At 47.5% G+C, this 20,134-nt stretch overlaps 1 protein-coding gene across 1 annotated transcript in view; it reads right to left on the bottom strand.

Moving 5' to 3' along the window:
• Nucleotides 1-20,134, bottom strand: part of LOC135513189 (phosphatidylinositol 3-kinase regulatory subunit gamma-like) — a 400,919-nt gene that overhangs the window by 189,499 nt on the left and 191,286 nt on the right. The window contains exon 6 of the mRNA XM_064935982.1: nt 3,082-3,283. Coding sequence (XP_064792054.1) covers nt 3,082-3,283 — 202 coding nt within the window. The remainder of the gene's footprint in view (nt 1-3,081; nt 3,284-20,134) is intronic.

Here is a 20,134-nt window from a genome sequence, read left to right as displayed (position 1 = left end):
GACCCTTCTCCCTGCCCTGCTGTTTCTCTTTTTGGTCTAATCCACTGAGCTTACGGCTGAGTCCCAAATGAGAGAACGTAGTGCATTACTTTTGATCAGAGTCCTATGGGCCCTGGTAAAAAGTAGTGCACTACATAGGGATTATTGTGCCATTTGGGTTACATCCTATGTTAGAAAGGTCAGACAAACAGACTCAGGTTGGCCTCCCTCCATCTGTTTCTCTGGTGGTTATGGCTGGGGGGCTGGAGCACCATGGGTCAAGTTTTCATAAAAAACCTGACAGAGCGACGGGCCAGAAAGAGCAATGCATTCTGGGACAGCTCAGCACGCTCACTCCTTCTGGTGACGTCAGAGGCGAGCGACAGAGCGAGTGGAAGAGGCTACGCAAATATCACGAGTTCTGACTCATTGACTGTAATCTCCTATTCCAGATTTCTTTGTAAACAGAAGCCAGAAACGGACATTCCTGCGTGATACAGAGCAATTCTCCCGGTGAGCTTTGGCAGTGTAAGAACAAACAGCATGCTCAACATGCTAATGCTTTCCCACTGGACAAAAACTGTTTGAATTAACGTTGTTTCCACATCATTACAACCAAAACAATATGCGTGATGACGTTGAATCAACGTGGAAAACGGATTGGATTTGCAAAAAGTCATTTAGTCTTTTTTTCACCCAACTTTGAACCTAAATCAAAAGACATGGTGACATTTTTTGTTGATTTCAAGTTGAATTAACTTTAGTTGACAACTCAATCAAATGTAAATCCAAACTAAACGTTTCTGAGAATGTCAGTATACAGTGGGGAGAACCAGTATTTGATACACTATTTCCTACTTACAAAGCATGTAGAGGTCTGTAATTTTTATCATAGGTACACTTCAACTGTGAGACGGAATCTAAAACAAAAATCCAGAAAATCACATTGTATGATTTTAAATAATTAATTTGCATTTTATTGCATGACATAAGTATTTGATCAACTACCAACCAGTAAAAATTACGGCTCTCACAGACCTGTTAGTTTTTCTTTAAGAAGCCCTCCTGTTCTCCACTCATTACCTGTATTAACTGCACCTGTTTGAACTCGTTACCTCGGCAGTGTTTCAAATACTTGTTCTCCCCACTGTATATATATCTGAGAATGTCAGTATATATATCTGAGAATGTCAGTATATATATCTGAGAATGTCAGTATATATATCTGTGAATGTCAGTATCTTTCTGAGAATGTCAGTATATACAGTGCCTTGCGAAAGTATTCGGCCCCCTTGAACTTTGCGACCTTTTGCCACATTTCAGGCTTCAAACATAAAGATATAAAACTGTATTTTTTTGTGAAGAATCAACAACAAGTGGGACACAATCATGAAGTGGAACGACATTTATTGGATATTTCAAACTTTTTTAACAAATCAAAAACTGAAAAATTGGGCGTGCAAAATTATTCAGCCCCCTTAAGTTAATACTTTGTAGCGCCACCTTTTGCTGCGATTACAGCTGTAAGTCGCTTGGGGTATGTCTCTATCAGTTTTGCACATAGAGAGACTGAATTTTTCCCATTCCTCCTTGCAAAACAGCTCGAGCTCAGTGAGGTTGGATGCAGAGCATTTGTGAACAGCAGTTTTCAGTTCTTTCCACAGATTCTCGATTGGATTCAGGTCTGGACTTTGACTTGGCCATTCTAACACCTGGCTATGTTTATTTTTCAACCATTCCATTGTAGATTTTGCTTTATGTTTTGGATCATTGTCTTGTTGGAAGACAAATCTCCGTCCCAGTCTCAGGTCTTTTGCAGACTCCATCAGCTTTTCTTCCAGAATGGTCCTGTATTTGGCTCCATCCATCTTCCCATCAATTTTAACCATCTTCACTGTCCCTGCTGAAGAAAAGCAGGCTCAGACCATGATGCTGCCACCACCATGTTTGACAGTGGGTATGGTGTGTTCAGGGTGATGAGCTGTGTTGCTTTTACGCCAAACATAACGTTTTGCATTGTTGCCAAAAAGTTCAATTTTGGTTTCATCTGACCAGAGCACCTTCTTCCACATGTTTGGTGTGTCTCCCAGGTGGCTTGTGGCAAACTTTAAACAACACTTTTTATGGATATCTTTAAGAAATGGCTTTCTTCTTGCCACTCTTCCATAAAGGCCAGATTTGTGCAATATACGACTGATTGTTGTCCTATGGACAGAGTCTCCCACCTCAGCTGTAGATCTCTGCAGTTCATCCAGAGTGATCATGGGCCTCTTGGCTGCATCTCTGATCAGTCTTCTCCGTGTATGAGCTGAAAGTTTAGAGGGACGGTCAGGTCTTGGTAGATTTGCAGTGGTCTGATACTCCTTCCATTTTAATATTATCGCTTGCACAGTGCTCCTTGGGATGTTTAAAGCTTGGGAAATCTTTTTGTATCCAAATCCAGCTTTAAACTTCTTCACAACAGTATCTCGGACCTGCCTGGTGTGTTCCTTGTTCTTCATGATGCTCTCTGCGCTTTTAACGGACCTCTGAGACTATCACAGTGCAGGTGCATTTATACGGAGACTTGACAGGTGGATTGTATTTATCATCATTAGTCATTTAGGTCAACATTGGATCATTCAGAGATCCTCACTGAACTTCTGGAGAGAGTTTGCTGCACTGAAAGTAAAGGGGCTGAATAATTTTGCACGCCCAATTTTTCAGTTTTTAATTTGTTAAAAAAGTTTGAAATATCCAATAAATGTCGTTCCACTTCATGATTGTGTCCCACTTGCTGTTGATTCTTCACAAAAAAATACAGTTTTATATCTTTATGTTTGAAGCCTGAAATGTGGCAAAAGGTCGCAAAGTTCAAGGGGGGCGAATACTTTCGCAAGGCACTGTATATTCGTGAATGTCAGTATACAGTATATATCTGAGAATATAGCATGTATAAGACCCATGCTTGATATATTTCCTATTCCTGTTGGATATACCTGAAACCAAAAAAAGATTTTAAAAGGGTTCTCCTATGGGGATAGCCGAATAACCCTTTTAGGTTCTTGATAGCACCTTTTTTCCAGCACCACACCACTTCACCAATGCACCAATCAGTCTTACCAGAAGTGGGAATGTTTGAAGATGGCCTCACTGAAGGTCTGGCCTAGAAGCCTGGGGCTGGCCTGGTTCTGAGCCCCACTCTGGGCCACCCTGACCAGGTGTCTGGTGAGGTGCACCAGGAGCTGGTGGTTGGCCTGGGGGACACTGGGGGACTCCAGGATTTTCTTCAGCTTCTCGCCACACTCCTCCACGCTCTGAGTCTCTGGAGTAGCAAGACAGAGAGAGGGGGAATGAGTACAAGTGTGAATTGTATTTGTGTGTGTGTGTGTGTGTGTGTGTGTATGCGTGTGCGCTGGGACAGAGAGCCAGTCACTAATAACAGAACACACCTACAGTGCCTTCAGAAGGTTTTCACACCCCTTGACTTTCTCCATATGTTGTGATACAGTCTGAATTCAAAATTGATTAAATACATGTATTTTCTCACCCATCTACACACAATAACCCATAATGACAAAGTGAAAACATGTTTTACGACATTTGCAAATTTATTGAAAATGAAATACAGAAATATCTAATTTACATACAGTGCATTCGGAAAGTATTCAGACCCATTGACTTCTTCCACATTTTGTTACGTTACTGCTGTATTTCAGCCCTCATTGATCTCCACACAATGTCCCATAATGACGAAGCAAACGTCGTTTTTTTTTTTTTTTTTTGCAAATGTATAAATTTAAAAAACTGAAATATCACAATTACACAATTACTCAGACCCTTTACTCAGTAAAAGGTGTTGAAGCATCAGCGATTACAGCCTCAAGTCTTCTTGGGACACTACAAGTTTGGCACACCTGTATTTGGGGAGTTTGTCCCATTCTACTCTGCAGGGCCACTCAAGGACATTCAGAGACTTGTCCCGAAGCCACTCCTGCTTTGTCTTGACTGTGTGCTTAGGGTCATTGTCCTGTTGGAAGGTGAACCTTCACCCCGGTCTGAGGTCTTGAGCACTCTGGAGCAGGTTTTCATGAAGAATCTCTGTACTTTGCTCCATTCATCTTTGCCTCGATCCTGACTAGTCTCCCAGTCCCTGTTGCTGAAAAACATCCCGACAGCATGATGTTGCCACCACCATGCTTCACCGTAGGGATGGTGCCAGGTTTCCTCCAGACTTGACGCTTGGCATTCAGGCCAAAGATTTCAATCTTGGTTTCATCAGCCCAGAGAACCTCGTTTCTCATGGTCTGAGAGTCTTTAGGTGCTTTTTGGCAAACTCCAAGCGGGCTGTCATGTGCCTTTTACTGAGGAGTGGCTTCCGTCTGGCCACTCGACAATAAAGGCCTGATTGGTGGAGTGTTGCAGAGATGGTTGTCCTTCTGGAAGGTTCTCCCATCTCCACAGAGGAACTCTGGAGCTCTGTCAGTGTGACCACCAGGTTCTTGATCCCTGACCAAGGCCTTTCTCCCCGATTGCTCAGTTTGGCCGGGCGGCCAGCTCTAGGAAGAGTCTTGGTGGTTCCAAACTTCTTCCATTTAAGAATGATTGAGGCCACTCTGTTGGGGACCTTCAATCCTGCAGACATTTTTTGGTACCCGACAATTCCGTCAAGCTCACGACTTGGTTTTTTCTCTGACATGCACTGTCAACTGTGGAACCTTATATAGACAGGTGTGTGCCTTTCCAAATCATGTCCAATCAAATGGATTTACCACAGTTGGATTCCAATCAAGTTGTGGAAACATCTCAAGGACGATCAATGGAAACAGAATGCACATGAGCTAAATTTCAAGTCTCAGAGCAAAGGGTCTGAATACTATTTAAATAAGGTATTTTTGTTTTTAATTTTTAATAAATTAGCTGTAATTCTGAAAAGCTGTTTACGGTTTATCATGATGGGGTATTTTATGTATATTGATGAGACTAATATATTTTTTAATCCATTTTAAAATAAGGTTGTAATGTAACAAAATATGGGAAAAGTCAAGGGTTCTGAATAATTTCCGAATGCACTGTAAGTATCAGTGATTCTAACATAACACGTTGTTTTCAGGAAATAAAGTTCATTTCTTTTCCACATTTTTTGCAGTTCTACGTTAGTTGCTTACTGCAAACAAGATGCATGTTTTGGAATATTTGTATTCTGTACAGGCTTCCTTCTTTCCACTCTGTCATTAAGGTTAGTATTGTGGACTAACTACAATGTTGTTGATCCATCCTCAGTTCTCCTCTCACAGCCATCACATTCTGTAACTGTCACCATTGACCTCGTGGTGAAGTCCCTGAGCGGTTTCCTTCCTCTCCGGCTACTGAGTTAAGATGGACACCTGTATCTTTGTAGTGACTGGCTGTATTGATACACCATCCAAAGTGAAATGAATAACTTCACCTGGCTCAAAGGGATACTCAATGTCTGCTTATTTTTTACCCATCTACCAATAGGTGCCCTTCTTTGTGAGTCATTAGGAAACCTCCCTGGTCATTGTTGTTATTGATATTCACTGCTCGACTGAGGGATCTTACATATAAACGGCATTTGGAAACTTTTCAGACCCCTTTTCCACATTTTGTTACGTTACAGCCTCTTTCTAAAATGGATGAAATAAATAAAAGTCCTCATCAATCTATTCCCAATACCCCATAATGACAAAATTAAAACAGGCTTTTGGAAATGTCCATGCAACTTATTATATGACTTGGTTAAACACATTTTTACTCATGAACTTATTTAGGCTTTCCATCACAAAGGGATTGAATAATTATTGACTCAAGATTTTTCAGCATTACATTTTTTATTAATTTGTAAAAAATGATTGGGTATTGTGTGGAGGACAGTGACACAAAATCTAAATTTAATACATTTTCGATTCAGGCTCTAACACAACAAAATGTGGAAGAAGTCAAGGGGTGTAAACACTTTCTGAAGGTCTAATCAGTAATTTGAATATTTGACAGATATACAGTGAGATTTGAATTCAGAATTATAGCCTCCCCAACAGCAGCACTGCTGTCTAGAATGGCAATCTGTTGTAGTCACCCATCCATGCCGTTAGCTTTGATGGGACAGCATATATATGGGATAACAGTTATAAACGCTGTGTCTCTGTGTCTCTGGCCTGGGATCAGATGTGTGTTCTCACAGCTCAGATGATGTTGTTGTTTAGAGAGGAGAAGGTATAATGATGCTCTCACCAAAAGACTCAACATATGTACCTCTGCAATACTCTGTCTAGGCAGCTGGGGGTTCTCTCTGTGGAAGATCACATAGCCACTACGTATTGCTCATGCACTTATGCACTCTGGTTAACGATGAGTGTACTGGAGTGTACTGGAGTGTACTGTACTGTACTGTAGTGCCCTGGAGTGTACTAGAGTGAGTGTACTGTACTGAGTGCACTGTAGTGTACTGCAGTGTACTGTAGTGAGTGTGCTGTACTGTAGTGTACTGAGTGTACTGTAGTGTACTGAGTGTACTGTAGTGTACTGTAGTGTACTGAGTGTACTGTAGTGTACTGAGTGTACTGTAGTGTACTGTAGTGTACTGTAGTGTACTGAGTGTACTGTAGTGTACTGTAGTGTACTGAGTGTACTGTAGTGTACTGTAGTGTACCGAGTGTACTGTAGTGTACTGTAGTGTACTGTAGTGTACTGTAGTGTACTGAGTGTACTGTAGTGTACTGTAGTGTACTGAGTGTACTGTAGTGTACTGTAGTGTACCGAGTGTACTGTAGTGTACTGTAGTGTACTGAGTGTACTGTAGTGTACTGTAGTGTACTGTAGTGTACTGAGTGTACTGTAGTGTACTGTAGTGTACTGTAGTGTACTGTAGTGTACTGAGTGTACTGTAGTGTACTGTAGTGTACTGAGTGTACTGTAGTGTACTGTAGTGTACTGAGTGTACTGTAGTGTACTGTAGTGTACCGAGTGTACTGTAGTGTACTGAGTGTACTGTAGTGTACTGTAGTGTACTGAGTGTACTGTAGTGTACTGAGTGTACTGTAGTGTACTGTAGTGTACTGAGTGTACTGTAGTGTACTGTAGTGTACTGAGTGTACTGTAGTGTACTGAGTGTACTGTAGTGTACTGTAGTGTACTGAGTGTACTGTAGTGTACTGTAGTGTACTGTAGTGTACTGAGTGTACTGTAGTGTACTGAGTGTACTGAGTGTACTGTAGTGTACTGTAGTGTACTGAGTGTACTGTAGTGTACTGAGTGTACTGTAGTGTACTGAGTGTACTGTAGTGTACTGTAGTGTACTGAGTGTACTGCAGTGTACTGAGTGTACTGAGTGTACTGTAGTGTACTGTAGTGTACTGAGTGTACTGTAGTGTACTGAGTGTACTGTAGTGTACTGTAGTGTACTGAATGTACTGTAGTGTACTGAGTGTACTGAGTGTACTGTAGTGTACTGTAGTGTACTGAGTGTACTGTAGTGTACTGAGTGTACTGTAGTGTACTGAGTGTACTGTAGTGTACTGAGTGTACTGAGTGTACTGTAGTGTACTGTAGTGTACTGTAGTGTACTGTAGTGTACTGAGTGTACTGTAGTGTACTGAGTGTACTGAGTGTACTGTAGTGTACTGTAGTGTACTGAGTGTACTGTAGTGTACTGAGTGTACTGTAGTGTACTGAGTGTACTGTAGTGTACTGTAGTGTACTGTAGTGTACTGAGTGTACTGCAGTGTACAGAGTGTACTGTAGTGTACTGTAGTGTACTGAGTGTAATGTAGTGTACTGAGTGTACTGTAGTGTACTGTAGTGTACTGAGTGTACTGTAGTGTACTGAGTGTACTGTAGTGTACTGTAGTGTACTGTAGTGTACTGAGTGTACTGTAGTGTACTGTAGTGTACTGAGTGTACTGCAGTGTACAGAGTGTACTGTAGTGTACTGTAGTGTACTGAGTGTACTGCAGTGTACTGTGTTTTGTGTCCAGCTTTGATTTGATTCTGCTACTAAGGAGAAGCAACCCTGTCTTCAATTGGAAATGGGCAATAGATAGGTACTAAAATATAATGGAGCTAGCTTTCTTCATTCACATACTGTACACGAAAGAAGCAGAATGTGATCCATATTGACCTATTATAGTGGTGCATTTGGACTTTGCAAAGATGTTTTTTTTCTTTTACCCGTGTTTGTGATCGATCCTAAGTCAAAGTGCTCTGGACTTAAACAACCAGCAGGAAGATAGTCTCAGTAATTCTGTCAATCCTGACTAATGGTGTGTTCTGAAGCTAAGAGTGGAAGAGAGTATGTGTTGAGCCTTTGTGTGTGTGTGTGTGTGTGTGTGTGTATGTGTGTGTGCGTGTGTGTGATTATGTGTGTGTGTGTGTGTGTGTGTGTGTGTGATTGTGTGTATGTGTGTGAGTATGTGTGTGTGTGTGTGATTATGTGTGTGTGTGAATGTGTGTGTGTGTGTGTGTGTGTGTGTGTGTGTGTGTGTGTGTGTGTGTGTGTGTGTGTGTGTGCGACTGTGTGTATGTGTGTGTGAATATGTGTGTGTGTGAATATGTGTGTGTGTGTGAATATGTGTGTGTGTGTGTGTGTGTGTGTGTGTGTGTGTGTGTGTGTGTGTGTGTGCGTGCGTGTGTGTGTGTGTGTGTGTGTGTGTGTGTGTGTGTGATTATGTGTTGTGTGTATGTGTGTGTGTGTGTGTGTGTGTGTGTGTGTGTGTGTGTGTGTGTGTGTGTGTGTGTGTGTGTGTGTGTGTGATTATGTGTGATTGTGTGTATGTGTGATAATGTGTTGTGTGTATGTGTGTGTATGTGTGTATGTGTGTGTGTGTGTGTGAGATTGTGTGAGAGTGAGTGTGAGTGTGTGTGTGTGTTTTATGTGTGTGTGTGTGTGCCTCTGTGTGTGTGTGTGTGTGTGTGTGTGTGTGTGTGTGTGTGTGTGTGTGTGTGTGTGTGTGTGTGTGTGTGTGTGAGAGATTGTGTGTATGTGGCTGAGTGTGAGTGTGTGTGTGTGTGTGTGTGTGTGTGTGTGTGTGTGTGTGTGTGTGTGTGTGTGTGTGTGTGTGTGTGATTGTGTGTATGTGGGTGAGTGTGAGTGTGTGTGTGTGTGTGTGTGTGTGTGTGTATGTGTGTGATTGTGTGTATGTGTGTGATTGTGTGTATGTGTGTGATTGTGTGTATGTGTGTGTGTGTGTGTGTGTGTGCGTGTGTGTGTGTGTGTGTGTGTGTGTGTGTGTATGTGGGTGAGTGTGAGAGTGAGTGAGTGTGAGTGTGTGTGTGTGTGTGTGTGTGTGTGTGTGTGTGTGTGTGTGTGTGTGTATGTGGGTGAGTGTGAGAGTGAGTGAGTGTGAGTGTGTGTGTGTGTGTGTGTGTGTGTGTGTGTGTGTATGTGTATGTGTGTGTGTGTGTGTGTGTGTATGTGTGTGTGTGTGTTCGTGTGTGTGTGTGTGTGTGTGTGTGTGTGTGATTGTATGTTAGCCCGCAGAAGTGCTCATTCATGGAGCGCCTCATGTCTGCTGATGAGGAGGACTACTCCACTGTTAGCTGCTATAGTAGCATGGCTGAGACAGGCTTTTCTCTTAATAACTTCTACCCACGCCTGGGGCCAATAGGGATGGCCTGGTTAAGGCTGGCCCGGGGTGATTATATGAGATAAGTGTCTTAGGGTCAGGGGTTAGAGGTTAGGGACACACTGTGAGAGGGTTAGGAGGGCTTGGGGAGGGAGGAGATTGTGTGTGTTGAGGGGGAGTGTGTGTATATATGTGTGTGTGGGCGGGTGTGTGTCGGTCAGAGTTGTTGCATGATATATAGTTGACAATCTGTCTGGTCTGATAGAGGGCAGCTGTATTGACCTCCTCTTGTCTCGCCTCCTCGGACCACAGACACAGCCAATGACCGCTACCCACTCTAGACCCCCCCCAAGACCCCCTGCCCTCCCACCCACATCCCGTCTGGAGGTGTTATCACCCCCCCCCCCCCCCAGAACCTTATCAATACGGTCTGATCCTGGCTCAATAGAGGCCAAGGCTGGGAACTTGACCTGTCCATCTGTCCCTGAGGATCTACTGAGACTAGAACTGGACAGGGAGGAAGGGGGGTAGACCTTTTGGTGCCACTAACCGGTTGACTGGATTTCCATCTGTCCATAAGGACACTGGACAGCCCAGGGAGGAGGAAGTAAGGGATGGTTAGAGCTGGGCTGACTAGGGAGGAGGAAGTAAGGGATGGTTAGAACTGGGCTGACTAGGGAGGAGGAAGTAAGGGAGGGTTAGAGCTGGGCTGACTAGGGAGGAGGAAGTAAGGGAGGGTTAGAGCTGGGCTGACTAGGGAGGAGGAAGTAAGGGATGGTTAGAACTGGGCTGTCTAGGGGGGAGGAAGTAAAGGATGGTTAGAACTGGGCTGACTAGGGAGGAGGAAGTAAGGGATGGTTAGAACTGGGCTGACTAGGGAGGAGGAAGTAAGGGATGGTTAGAACTGGTCTGTCTAGGGAGGAGGAAGTAAGGGATGGTTAGAGCTGGGCTGACTAGGGAGGAGGAAGTAAGGGATGGTTAGAACTGGTCTGTCTAGGGAGGAGGAAGTAAAGGATGGTTAGAACTGGGCTGACTAGGGAGGAGGAAGTAAGGGAAGGTTAGAAATGGGCTGACTAGGGAGGAGGAAGTAAGGGATGGTTAGAACTGGGCTGACTAGGGAGGAGGAAGTAAGGGATGGTTAGAACTGGGCTGTCTAGGGAGGAGGAAGTAAAGGATGGTTAGAACTGGGCTGTCTAGGGAGGAGGAAGTAAAGGATGGTTAGAACTGGGCTGACTAGGGAGGAGGAAGTAAGGGATGGTTAGAACTGGGCTGTCTAGGGAGGAGGAAGTAAAGGATGGTTAGAACTGGGCTGACTAGGGAGGAGGAAGTAAAGGATGGTTAGAACTGGGCTGACTAGGGAGGAGGAAGTAAGGGAGTGTTAGAGCTGGGCTGACTAGGGAGGAGGAAGTAAGGGATGGTTAGAACTGGGCTGACTAGGGAGGAGGAAGTAAGGGATGGTTAGAACTGGGCTGTCTAGGGAGGAGGAAGTAAAGGATGGTTAGAACTGGGCTGTCTAGGGAGGAGGAAGTAAAGGATGGTTAGAACTGGGCTGACTAGGGAGGAGGAAGTAAGGGATGGTTAGAACTGGGCTGTCTAGGGAGGAGGAAGTAAAGGATGGTTAGAACTGGGCTGACTAGGGAGGAGGAAGTAAGGGAGTGTTAGAGCTGGGCTGACTAGGGAGGAGGAAGTAAGGGAGGGTTAGAGCTGGGCTGACTAGGGAGGAGGAAGTAAGGGAGGGTTAGAGCTGGGCTGACTAGGGAGGAGGAAGTAAGGGAGGGTTAGAGCTGGGCTGACTAGGGAGGAGGAAGTAAGGGAGGGTTAGAGCTGGGCCGACTAGGGAGGAGGAAGTAAAGGATGGTTAGAACTGGGCTGACTAGGGAGGAGGAAGTAAGGGAGGGTTAGAGCTGGGCTGACTAGGGAGGAGGAAGTAAGGGAGGGTTAGAGCTGGGCTGACTAGGGAGGAGGAAGTAAGGGAGGGTTAGAGCTGGGCCGACTAGGGAGGAGGAAGTAAAGGATGGTTAGAACTGGGCTGACTAGGGAGGAGGAAGTAAGGGAGGGTTAGAGCTGGGCTGACTAGGGAGGAGGAAGTAAGGGAGGGTTAGAGCTGGGCTGACTAGGGAGGAGGAAGTAAGGGAGGGTTAGAGCTGGGCTGACTAGGGAGGAGGAAGTAAGGGAGGGTTAGAGCTGGGCCGACTAGGGAGGAGGAAGTAAAGGATGGTTAGAACTGGGCTGACTAGGGAGGAGGAAGTAAGGGAGGGTTAGAGCTGGGCTGACTAGGGAGGAGGAAGTAAGGGAGGGTTAGAGCTGGGCTGACTAGGGAGGAGGAAGTAAGGGAGGGTTAGAGCTGCGCTGACTATTGGAGGAGGAAGTAAGGGATGGTTGGAACTGGGCTGACTAGGGAGGAGGAAGTAAGGGAGTGTTAGAGCTGGGCTGACTAGGGAGGAGGAAGTAAGGGAGGGTTAGAGCTGGGCTGACTAGGGAGGAGGAAGTAAGGGAGGGTTAGAGCTGGGCTGACTAGGGAGGAGGAAGTAAGGGATGGTTAGAACTGGGCTGACTAGGGAGGAGGAAGTAAGGGATGGTTAGAACTGGGCTGACTAGGGAGGAGGAAGTAAGGGAGGGTTAGAGCTGGGCTGACTAGGGAGGAGGAAGTAAGGGAGGGTTAGAGCTGGGCTGACTAGGGAGGAGGAAGTAAGGGAGGGTTAGAGCTGGGCTGACTAGGGAGGAGGAAGTAAGGGATGGTTAGAACTGGGCTGTCTAGGGGGGAGGAAGTAAAGGATGGTTAGAACTGGGCTGACTAGGGAGGAGGAAGTAAGGGATGGTTAGAACTGGGCTGACTAGGGAGGAGGAAGTAAGGGATGGTTAGAACTGGTCTGTCTAGGGAGGAGGAAGTAAGGGATGGTTAGAGCTGGGCTGACTAGGGAGGAGGAAGTAAGGGATGGTTAGAACTGGTCTGTCTAGGGAGGAGGAAGTAAAGGATGGTTAGAACTGGGCTGACTAGGGAGGAGGAAGTAAGGGAAGGTTAGAAATGGGCTGACTAGGGAGGAGGAAGTAAGGGATGGTTAGAACTGGGCTGACTAGGGAGGAGGAAGTAAGGGATGGTTAGAACTGGGCTGTCTAGGGAGGAGGAAGTAAAGGATGGTTAGAACTGGGCTGTCTAGGGAGGAGGAAGTAAAGGATGGTTAGAACTGGGCTGACTAGGGAGGAGGAAGTAAGGGATGGTTAGAACTGGGCTGTCTAGGGAGGAGGAAGTAAAGGATGGTTAGAACTGGGCTGACTAGGGAGGAGGAAGTAAAGGATGGTTAGAACTGGGCTGACTAGGGAGGAGGAAGTAAGGGAGTGTTAGAGCTGGGCTGACTAGGGAGGAGGAAGTAAGGGATGGTTAGAACTGGGCTGACTAGGGAGGAGGAAGTAAGGGATGGTTAGAACTGGGCTGTCTAGGGAGGAGGAAGTAAAGGATGGTTAGAACTGGGCTGTCTAGGGAGGAGGAAGTAAAGGATGGTTAGAACTGGGCTGACTAGGGAGGAGGAAGTAAGGGATGGTTAGAACTGGGCTGTCTAGGGAGGAGGAAGTAAAGGATGGTTAGAACTGGGCTGACTAGGGAGGAGGAAGTAAGGGAGTGTTAGAGCTGGGCTGACTAGGGAGGAGGAAGTAAGGGAGGGTTAGAGCTGGGCTGACTAGGGAGGAGGAAGTAAGGGAGGGTTAGAGCTGGGCTGACTAGGGAGGAGGAAGTAAGGGAGGGTTAGAGCTGGGCTGACTAGGGAGGAGGAAGTAAGGGAGGGTTAGAGCTGGGCCGACTAGGGAGGAGGAAGTAAAGGATGGTTAGAACTGGGCTGACTAGGGAGGAGGAAGTAAGGGAGGGTTAGAGCTGGGCTGACTAGGGAGGAGGAAGTAAGGGAGGGTTAGAGCTGGGCTGACTAGGGAGGAGGAAGTAAGGGAGGGTTAGAGCTGCGCTGACTATTGGAGGAGGAAGTAAGGGATGGTTGGAACTGGGCTGACTAGGGAGGAGGAAGTAAGGGAGTGTTAGAGCTGGGCTGACTAGGGAGGAGGAAGTAAGGGAGGGTTAGAGCTGGGCTGACTAGGGAGGAGGAAGTAAGGGAGGGTTAGAGCTGGGCTGACTAGGGAGGAGGAAGTAAGGGATGGTTAGAACTGGGCTGACTAGGGAGGAGGAAGTAAGGGATGGTTAGAACTGGGCTGACTAGGGAGGAGGAAGTAAGGGAGGGTTAGAGCTGGGCTGACTAGGGAGGAGGAAGTAAGGGAGGGTTAGAGCTGGGCTGATTAGGGAGGAGGAAGTAAGGGATGGTTAGAACTGGGCTGACTAGGGAGGAGGAAGTAAGGGATGGTTAGAACTGGGCTGACTAGGGAGGAGGAAGTAAGGGAGGGTTAGAGCTGGCCTGACTAGGGAGGAGGAAGTAAGGGAGGGTTAGAGCTGGGCTGACTAGGGAGGAGGAAGTAAGGGAGGGTTAGAGCTGGGCTGACTAGGGAGGAGGAAGTAAGGGATGGTTAGAACTGGGCTGACTAGGGAGGAGGAAGTAAGGGAGGGTTAGAGCTGGGCTGACTAGGGAGGAGGAAGTAAAGGAGGGTTAGACCTGGGCTGACTAGGGAGGAGGAAGTAAGGGAGGGTTAGAGCTTGGCTGACTAGGGAGGAGGAAGTAAGGGATGGTTAGAACTGGGCTGACTAGGGAGGAGGAAGTAAGGGATGGTTAGAACTGGGCTGACTAGGGAGGAGGAAGTAAGGGAGGGTTAGAGCTGGGCTGACTAGGGAGGAGGAAGTAAGGGATGGTTAGAACTGGGCTGACTAGGGAGGAGGAAGTAAGGGAGGGTAAGAGCTGGGCTGACTGGGGAGGAGGAAGTAAGGGAGGGTTAGAGCTGGGCTGACTAGGGAGGAGGAAGTAAGGGATGGTTAGAGCTGGGCTGACTAGGGAGGAGGAAGTAAGGGAGGGTTAGAGCTGGCCTGACTAGGGAGTAGGAAGTAAGGGAGGGTTAGAGCTGGGCTGACTAGGGAGGAGGAAGTAAGGGAGGGTTAGAGCTGGGCTGACTAGGGAGGAGGAAGTAAGGGATGGTTAGAACTGGGCTGACTAGGGAGGAGGAAGTAAGGGAGGGTAAGAGCTGGGCTGACTGGGGAGGAGGAAGTAAGGGAGGGTTAGAGCTGGGCTGACTAGGGAGGAGGAAGTAAGGGAGGGTTAGAGCTGGCCTGACTAGGGAGTAGGAAGTAAGGGAGGGTTAGAGCTGGGCTGACTAGGGAGGAGGAAGTAAGGGAGGGTTAGAGCTGGGCTGACTAGGGAGGAGGAAGTAAGGGATGGTTAGAACTGGGCTGACTAGGGAGGAGGAAGTAAGGGAGGGTTAGAGCTGGGCTGACTAGGGAGGAGGAAGTAAAGGAGGGTTAGACCTGGGCTGACTAGGGAGGAGGAAGTAAGGGAGGGTTAGAGCTGGGCTGACTAGGGAGGAGGAAGTAAGGGATGGTTAGAACTGGGCTGACTAGGGAGGAGGAAGTAAGGGAGGGTTAGAGCTGGGCTGACTAGGGAGGAGGAAGTAAGGGAGGGTTAGAACTGGGCTGACTAGGGAGGAGGAAGTAAGGGATGGTTAGAACTGGGCTGACTAGGGAGGAGGAAGTAAGGGATGGTTAGAACTGGGCTGACTAGGGAGGAGGAAGTAAGGGAGGGTTAGAGCTGGGCTGACTAGGGAGGAGGAAGTAAGGGATGGTTAGAACTGGGCTGACTAGGGAGGAGGAAGTAAGGGAGGGTAAGAGCTGGGCTGACTGGGGAGGAGGAAGTAAGGGAGGGTTAGAGCTGGGCTGACTAGGGAGGAGGAAGTAAGGGATGGTTAGAGCTGGGCTGACTAGGGAGGAGGAAGTAAGGGAGGGTTACAGCTGGCCTGACTAGGGAGTAGGAAGTAAGGGAGGGTTAGAGCTGGGCTGACTAGGGAGGAGGAAGTAAGGGAGGGTTAGAGCTGGGCTGACTAGGGAGGAGGAAGTAAGGGATGGTTAGAACTGGGCTGACTAGGGAGGAGGAAGTAAGGGAGGGTAAGAGCTGGGCTGACTGGGGAGGAGGAAGTAAGGGAGGGTTAGAGCTGGGCTGACTAGGGAGGAGGAAGTAAGGGAGGGTTAGAGCTGGCCTGACTAGGGAGTAGGAAGTAAGGGAGGGTTAGAGCTGGGCTGACTAGGGAGGAGGAAGTAAGGGAGGGTTAGAGCTGGGCTGACTAGGGAGGAGGAAGTAAGGGATGGTTAGAACTGGGCTGACTAGGGAGGAGGAAGTAAGGGAGGGTTAGAGCTGGGCTGACTAGGGAGGAGGAAGTAAAGGAGGGTTAGACCTGGGCTGACTATGGAGGAGGAAGTAAGGGAGGGTTAGAGCTGGGCTGACTAGGGAGGAGGAAGTAAGGGATGGTTAGAACTGGGCTGACTAGGGAGGAGGAAGTAAGGGAGGGTTAGAGCTGGGCTGACTAGGGAGGAGGAAGTAAGGGAGGGTTAGAGCTGGGCAGAATTGGGAGGAGGAAGTAAGGGAGGGTTAGAGCTGGGCTCACTAGGGAGGAGGAAGTAAGGGATGGTTAGAACTGGGCTGACTAGGGAGGAGGAAGTAAGGGATGGTTAGAACTGGGCTGACTAGGGAGGAGGAAGTAAGGGAGGGTTAGAGCTGGGCTGACTAGGGAGGAGGAAGTACGGGAGGGTTAGAGCTGGGCTGACTAGGGAGGAGGAAGTAAGGGAGGGTTAGAGCTGGGCTGACTAGGGAGGAGGAAGTAAGGGAGGGTTAGAGCTGGGCTGACTAGGGAGGAGGAAGTAAGGGAGGGTTAGAGCTGGGCTGACTAGGGAGGAGGAAGTAAGGGAGGGTTAGAGCTGGGCTGACTAGGGAGGAGGAAGTAAGGGAGTGTTAGAGCTGGGCTGACTAGGGAGGAGGAAGTAAGGGAGGGTTAGAGCTGGGCTGACTTCGGAGGAGGAAGTAAGGGAGGGTTAGAGCTGGGCTGACTAGGGAGGAGGAAGTAAGGGAGGGTTAGAGCTGGGCTGACTAGGGAGGAGGAAGTAAGGGAGGGTTAGAGCTGCGCTGACTATTGGAGGAGAAAGTAAGGGAGGGTTAGAGCTGGGCTGACTAGGGAGGAGGAAGTAAGGGAGGGTTAGAGCTGGGCTGACTAGGGAGGAGGAATTAAGGGAGGGTTGGAGCTGGGCTGACTAGGGAGGAGAGAGTAAGGGAGGGTTGGAGCTGGGCTGACTAGGGAGGAGGAATTAAGGGAGGGTTGGAGCTGGGCTGACTAGGGAGGAGGAAGTAAGGGAGGGTTAGAGCTGGGTTCCCCCCTTTGTCCGGTCCAGATGGGCATGGTCTGGCTGTAAAGCTTGCCCTGTACCTTGGGTTCTTAGAGATGTCACTCTGAGTCTGGATTAGGCCAATAGGATGACTGACCACTTCTATTGTCTGAGACAGACACACTTCTATTGTCTGAGACACCTGGACAAAGTCTGCTGGGATTGCTGTTAAACTGCCAGTCGCATGGTCGGTCAGCCTGACCGTGACCTTGAGCATCGGACGGTCGGTTGGTCTGTCTCACTCATGGAGAGTAGCGTTTAAATACAGTTGATGTCGGAAATTTACATACACTTAGGTTGGAGTCATTAAAACTTGTTTTTCAACCACTCCACAAATTTGTTGTTAACAAACTATAGTTTTGACAAGTCGGTTAGGACATCTACATTGCGCATGACACAAGTAATTTTTCCAACAATTGTTCACAGACAGATTATTTAACTTATAATTCACTGTATCACAATTCCAGTGGATCAGAAGTTTACATACACTAAGTTGACTGTGCCTTTAAACAGCTTGGGAAATTACAGAAAATGATGTCATGTCAGCTTCTGATAAGCTAATTGACATCATTTGAGTCAATTGGAGGTATACCTGTGGATGTATTTCAAGGCCTACCTTCAAACTCTGTGCCTCTTTGCTTGACATCATGGGAAAATCAAAAGAAATCAGCCAAGACCTCAGGAAAACAATTGTAGACCTCCACAAGTCTGGTTCATCATTTGGGAGCAATTTCCAAATGCCTGAAGGTACCACGTTCATCTGTTCAATCAATAGTACGCAAGTATAAACACCATGGGACCACATAGCCGTCATACCGCTCAGGAAGGAGACGCGTTCTGTCTCCCAGAGATGAACGTACTTTGGTGTGAAAAGTGCAAATCAATCCCAGAACAACAGCAAAGGACCTTGTGAAGATGCTGAAGGAAACAGGTACAAAAGTATCTATATCCACAGTAAAACGAGTCCTATATCGACATAACCTGAAAAGCCTCTCAGCAAGAAAGAAGCCACTGCTCCAAAACCGCCATAAAAAAGCCAGACTAGGGTTTGCAACTACACATGGGGACAAAGATCGTACTTTCTGGAGAAAGGTCCTCTGGTCTGATGAAACAAAAATAGAACTGTTTGGCCATAATGACCATTGTTATGTTTGGAGGAAAAAGGGGGAGGCTAGCAAGCTGAAGAACACCATCCCAACCATGAAGCACGGGGTTGGCAGCATCATGTTGTGGGGGTGCTTTGCTGCAGGAGGGACTGGTGCACTTGATAAAATAGATGGCATCATGAGGGAGGAAAATTATGTTGATATATTGAAGCAACATCTCAAGACATCAGTCAGGAAGTTAAAGCTTGGTCGCAAATGGGTCTTGCAAATGCACAATGACCCCAAGCATACTTCCAAAGTTGTGGCAAAATGGCTTAAGGACAACAAAGTTAAGGTATTGGAGTGGCCATCACAAAGCCCTGACCTCAACCCGTAGAACATTTGTGTGCAGAACTGAAAAAGTGTGTGTGAGCAAGGAGGCCTTACAAACCTGACTCAGTTACACCAGCTCTGTCAAGAGGAATGGACCAAATTTAAACAAATGAATTAAATTAAACAATTTAAAGGAAATGCTACCAAATACTAATTGAGGGTATGCAAACTTCTGACCCACTGGGAATGTGATGAAAGAAATACAAGCTGAAATAAATAATTCTCTCTACTATAATTCTGAGATTTCACATTCTTAAAATAAAGTGTACGGACCTAATACAGGGAATTTTTACTAGGATTAAATGTCAGGACTGTTGAAAAACTGAATGTATTTGGCCAAGGTGTATGTAAACTTCCGACTTCAACCTTAAATGGGTTTAGGAGGTGTGACAGAATCTACAATAGGAGGATTTGGGAGGGTACTGAGGAGGACTACGGAGGGTACTGAGGAGGACTAGGGAGGGTACTGAGGAGGACTAGGGAGGGTACTGAGGAGGACTAGGGAGGGTACTGAGGAGGACTAGGGAGGGTACTGAGGAGGACTAGGGAGGGTACTGAGGAGGACTAGGGAGGGTACTGAGGAGGACTAGGGAGGGTACTGAGGAGGACTAGGGAGGGTACTGAGGAGGACTAGGGAGGGTACTGAGGAGGACTAGGGAGGGTACTGAGGAGGACTAGGGAGGGTACTGAGGAGGACTAGGGAGGGTACTGAGGAGGACTAGGGAGGGTACTGAGGAGGACTAGGGAGGGTACTGAGGAGGACTACGGAGGGTACTGAGGAGGACTAGGGAGGGTACTGAGGAGGACTAGGGAGGGTACTGAGGAGGATTTGGGAGGGTACTGAGGAGGACTAGGGAGGGTACTGAGGAGGACTACGGAGGGTACTGAGGAGGACTAGGGAGGGTACTGAGGAGGACTAGGGAGGGTACTGAGGAGGACTAGGGAGGGTACTGAGGAGGACTAGGGAGGGTACTGAGGAGGACTAGGGAGGGTACTGAGGAGGACTAGGGAGGGTACTGAGGAGGACTAGGGAGGGTACTGAGGAGGACTAGGGAGGGTACTGAGGAGGACTAGGTGTGATGCAGATCAAACAAGAACATATTTTTCTCTTCAGAGAGCTGAGGGAGGAAAAGAATGAAGGAGAGAGGAGACAGGAAGGAAGGAGAGGGAAGACAGAAAGGAAGGAGAGGAAAGACAGAAAGGAAGGAGAGGGAAGACAGAAAGGAAGGAGAGGGAGAGGGAAGACAGAAAGGAAGGGGATGGAAGACAGAAAGGAAGGAGAGGAAAGACAGAAAGGAAGGAGAGGGAAGACAGAAAGGAAGGAGAGGGAAGACAGAAAGGAAGGAGAGGGAAGACAGAAAGGAAGGAAGGGGAAGACAGGAAGGAAGGAGAGGGAAGACAGAAAGGAAGGAGAGGGAGAGGGAAGACAGAAAGGAAGGAGAGGGAAGACACGAAGGAAGGAGAGGGAAGACACGAAGGAAGGAGAGGGAAGACAGAAAGGAAGGAGAGGGAAGACAGAAAGGAAGGAGAGGGAGAGGGAAGACAGAAAGGAAGGAGAGGGAAGACAGAAAGGAAGGAGAGGGAAGACAGAAAGGAAGGAGAGGGAGAGGGAAGACAGAAAGGAAGGAGAGGGAAGACAGAAAGGAAGGAGAGGAAAGACCGAGAGGAAGGAGAGGGAAGACAGAAAGGAAGGAAAGGGAAGACAGAAGGAAGGAGAGGGAAGACAGAAAGGAAGGAGAGGGAAGACCGAGAGGAAGGAGAGGGAAGACAGAAAGGAAGGAGAGGGAAGACAGAAAGGAAGGAGAGGAAAGACCGAGAGGAAGGAGAGG

The sequence above is a fragment of the Oncorhynchus masou genome, chromosome 24 (assembly GCF_036934945.1).
Source record: "Oncorhynchus masou masou isolate Uvic2021 chromosome 24, UVic_Omas_1.1, whole genome shotgun sequence".
NCBI lineage: Eukaryota > Metazoa > Chordata > Actinopteri > Salmoniformes > Salmonidae > Oncorhynchus > Oncorhynchus masou.
This window is presented reverse-complemented; position numbering and strand designations above follow the sequence as displayed.